The sequence below is a fragment of the Penaeus vannamei genome, chromosome 17, assembly GCF_042767895.1.
Source record: "Penaeus vannamei isolate JL-2024 chromosome 17, ASM4276789v1, whole genome shotgun sequence".
Lineage (NCBI taxonomy): Eukaryota > Metazoa > Arthropoda > Malacostraca > Decapoda > Penaeidae > Penaeus > Penaeus vannamei.
In genome coordinates, this window is record NC_091565.1 from 13403035 (window position 1) to 13405534 (window position 2500).

General features: G+C 49.8%; 1 protein-coding gene across 16 annotated transcripts in view; it reads right to left on the reverse strand.

Moving 5' to 3' along the window:
- The window catches only part of LOC113817707 (uncharacterized), a 714080-nt gene that overhangs the window by 449827 nt on the left and 261753 nt on the right, over positions 1-2500 (reverse strand). For 11 of the 16 annotated variants that reach the window (XM_070131976.1, XM_070131973.1, XM_070131975.1 and 8 more), the window contains one exon: positions 1238-2500. This exon is cut by the window's right edge and continues 1324 nt beyond it. In XM_070131976.1, the coding sequence (XP_069988077.1) occupies positions 1238-2500 (1263 nt within the window). The remainder of the gene's footprint in view (positions 1-1237) is intronic. The other 5 variants (XM_070131979.1, XM_070131982.1, XM_070131981.1 and 2 more) reach the window with 1 other exon arrangement.

Below are 2500 nucleotides of genomic sequence, written 5' to 3' on the forward strand. Positions count from 1 at the left end.
AATTTACCTCCATTTCCCTTTACCCCTTTCCGTTTTCGTGTTCAGCTTCCTGCCATTTCCTTCTGCATTTAACATCGTGCCGATCACGAGCTGTGGGGACCAGTCTGCACCAGCACTGACGATCACCCTACTCATAGTCATCGTCACCATTGCCACATTTAGTTTGACACAGTGGAGTGTCATGTTCCATGCTTGAGGCATAAGTGTAAAACACTCCACTCCTAGGTGGTTTGGGGTTAGGTCGGGAGTGAGAGATAGGAGTTGTATGGGAGGTATGGGAAGGATTAGTTAACATAAAGCAATACAATAGTGACATTTTAGATGGGTTAGGAGAAACAACTCACGTTATCCTTTTTACAGATACTAAATGTATATTTCAATACATACTTAAGGGGTTCACGGTACTCAAAGGCTCTACACAGTGTTTCTTTCCTTCTCTCTTTTTCTCTAAATCTTTCGAAACTCTAAGACGATCTGTAGAACATCTATATTCTTCTAGAGTCTATCTGTGGGGGCACGACAGTATGTGGGCTACAAGAGACTATATGAAGGAAGGGAAGGGAGCCTAGAGCTACGATTGGGGTCACAGATCAGCCAGACTTGGTGGCGGGACTGACAGTCGTCATGTAGTGACAGGCGCCATTAAAAGGCCTTGGGAATAGAGAGGGGGGCGGGGGTGACGTGTAAGGAGCGAGAAAGTGTGACACGTAAACATAATTACATGAGGGAGGGTGGTGATAACTTACCAATGGTTTCACGATTGCAAAATATTTCCAAAATATTGAAGTACAAAAGAAAAAATATGTATTTTTTACAATTTAAATATACTAAATAATACCCAGCTCAAAAAAATATATATATCAACCCTCATATTATAATATATATTTCGCAATGAGACAACCTTGGTTGGACTAATAAGTCTGGTGTCTTTGAAAGGGCGCTCCGTCATTCTTGACCTTAGACCACATCAAGATCCATCGCTGAATATATTTCGGGCACTTAAGATTATACCTATTATTGCTTACATGTCACATCAGTCTTCTCTCGATCGCGTGTTTACATATTTGCAAGCGAAATCCATGATGGGTATGAAGTCCCGGGCGTCACAGGGCAAGGTTAATGAGCTCATGGGTAATAATGGGTGAGGATGGCATGTATGTATATATACCGTGTATTTGTGGGTCGGGACTGGAGGGGGGGGGTGAGAAGGGAGGGAACGGGATGTGGGCAGCATTACCTGCAGTCCCACCTCGGTCTGGGGCAGGTCTTCGGTCTCAGGATTGGTGGAGGCTGCGTCATGCTCCCCTTCGGTGGAGAGGTCGCAGCAGCCTCCTTGGTCCTCCCTGCCGCTGGAGGGGATATCTACGCGGCAGGGCCTTCTGGCGGCACTGCAGGACGCTGTCTCGTCCCCGGACCTGCCATCCAGGAGTGAGTCACGACCTAGCGCAGCTGCCACTACCTCATTTAGCCTGTCATAAAGCGCACTCTTCTCCTCCTGCTGTTGCTGTTGTTCCTGGAAGTCCTCATCCTCATCTATTTCTTCTAACTCCAGATCTAATTCCTCCTCCTCCTCCTCTTCATCCTCCTCCTCGTCAACTCCTTCCAACTCTAACTCCACATCCTCCTCCTCCTCCTCCTCATCTACATCATCCTCATTCTCATCATCTACATCTTCCTCTACGTCGTCGTCTTCTTGGTAGGCCTCCGGGAAGGCCTCCAGGTTGAGAGGGTCCTCGACAATACCTACACCGCTGTTGCTACTGTGGCTGCAGTTGCTGTTGCAGTCTACTGACTGGTGATGGTGGTGGTGCTGTACATGATCCTGCTGTGCTTCCTGCTGTGCCTCATAAGACAGTTCGAGGTGGTATTGGTGGTGGTTGTGGTGGTGGAGGTGGTTGTGGTGGTGGTGGTGGTGGTGGGGGGGTGATGCTGAGCTTACCTCATACGTGGTCGCGTCGAGATCTGGCTCGAGACCGTGGGCAGCGCTGGAACCACTGTTACACTGCTGCTCTCTGCGCTGTTGCTCCGTCCCACTCGCGTGCTGATGCTCGCTTGCTTCCTGGTGGTGCTCCGAAACACTGCTGTGATGCTCTGCGTTGCTGCTGTGATGCTCTGGAATGTCGCTACGATGGTCGGGGGCGTTGCTGTGCTGTTCCGACCCCCCATCCTTCTGATCGGAAGGACACTCCTCCGGAGCGCCTTCTGCCTGGTCTTCAGCGTACTCGGCCGCAAGACGAAGGCCAACGTAGCTGTTGCCTTGCTGCCTCTTGAGGTGGTATTCCAAGTCTAGGAACTCGTCGCCTCGCGATCCCCCTTGTTCCTTAAAGAATTCTTCTAACACTTTTCTAGTCTCGGACATCTCATAAGAATAATCATACATATCTGAGTCTACACGAGAGGCGTCTTGCTGCGGGGCAAGGTTGGTCGAGTAAGAGGACGTGAGTGTGGATATGGCTATAACCGGTGGGGCGGGAGACATGCTACCGCCCTCCGAACACGA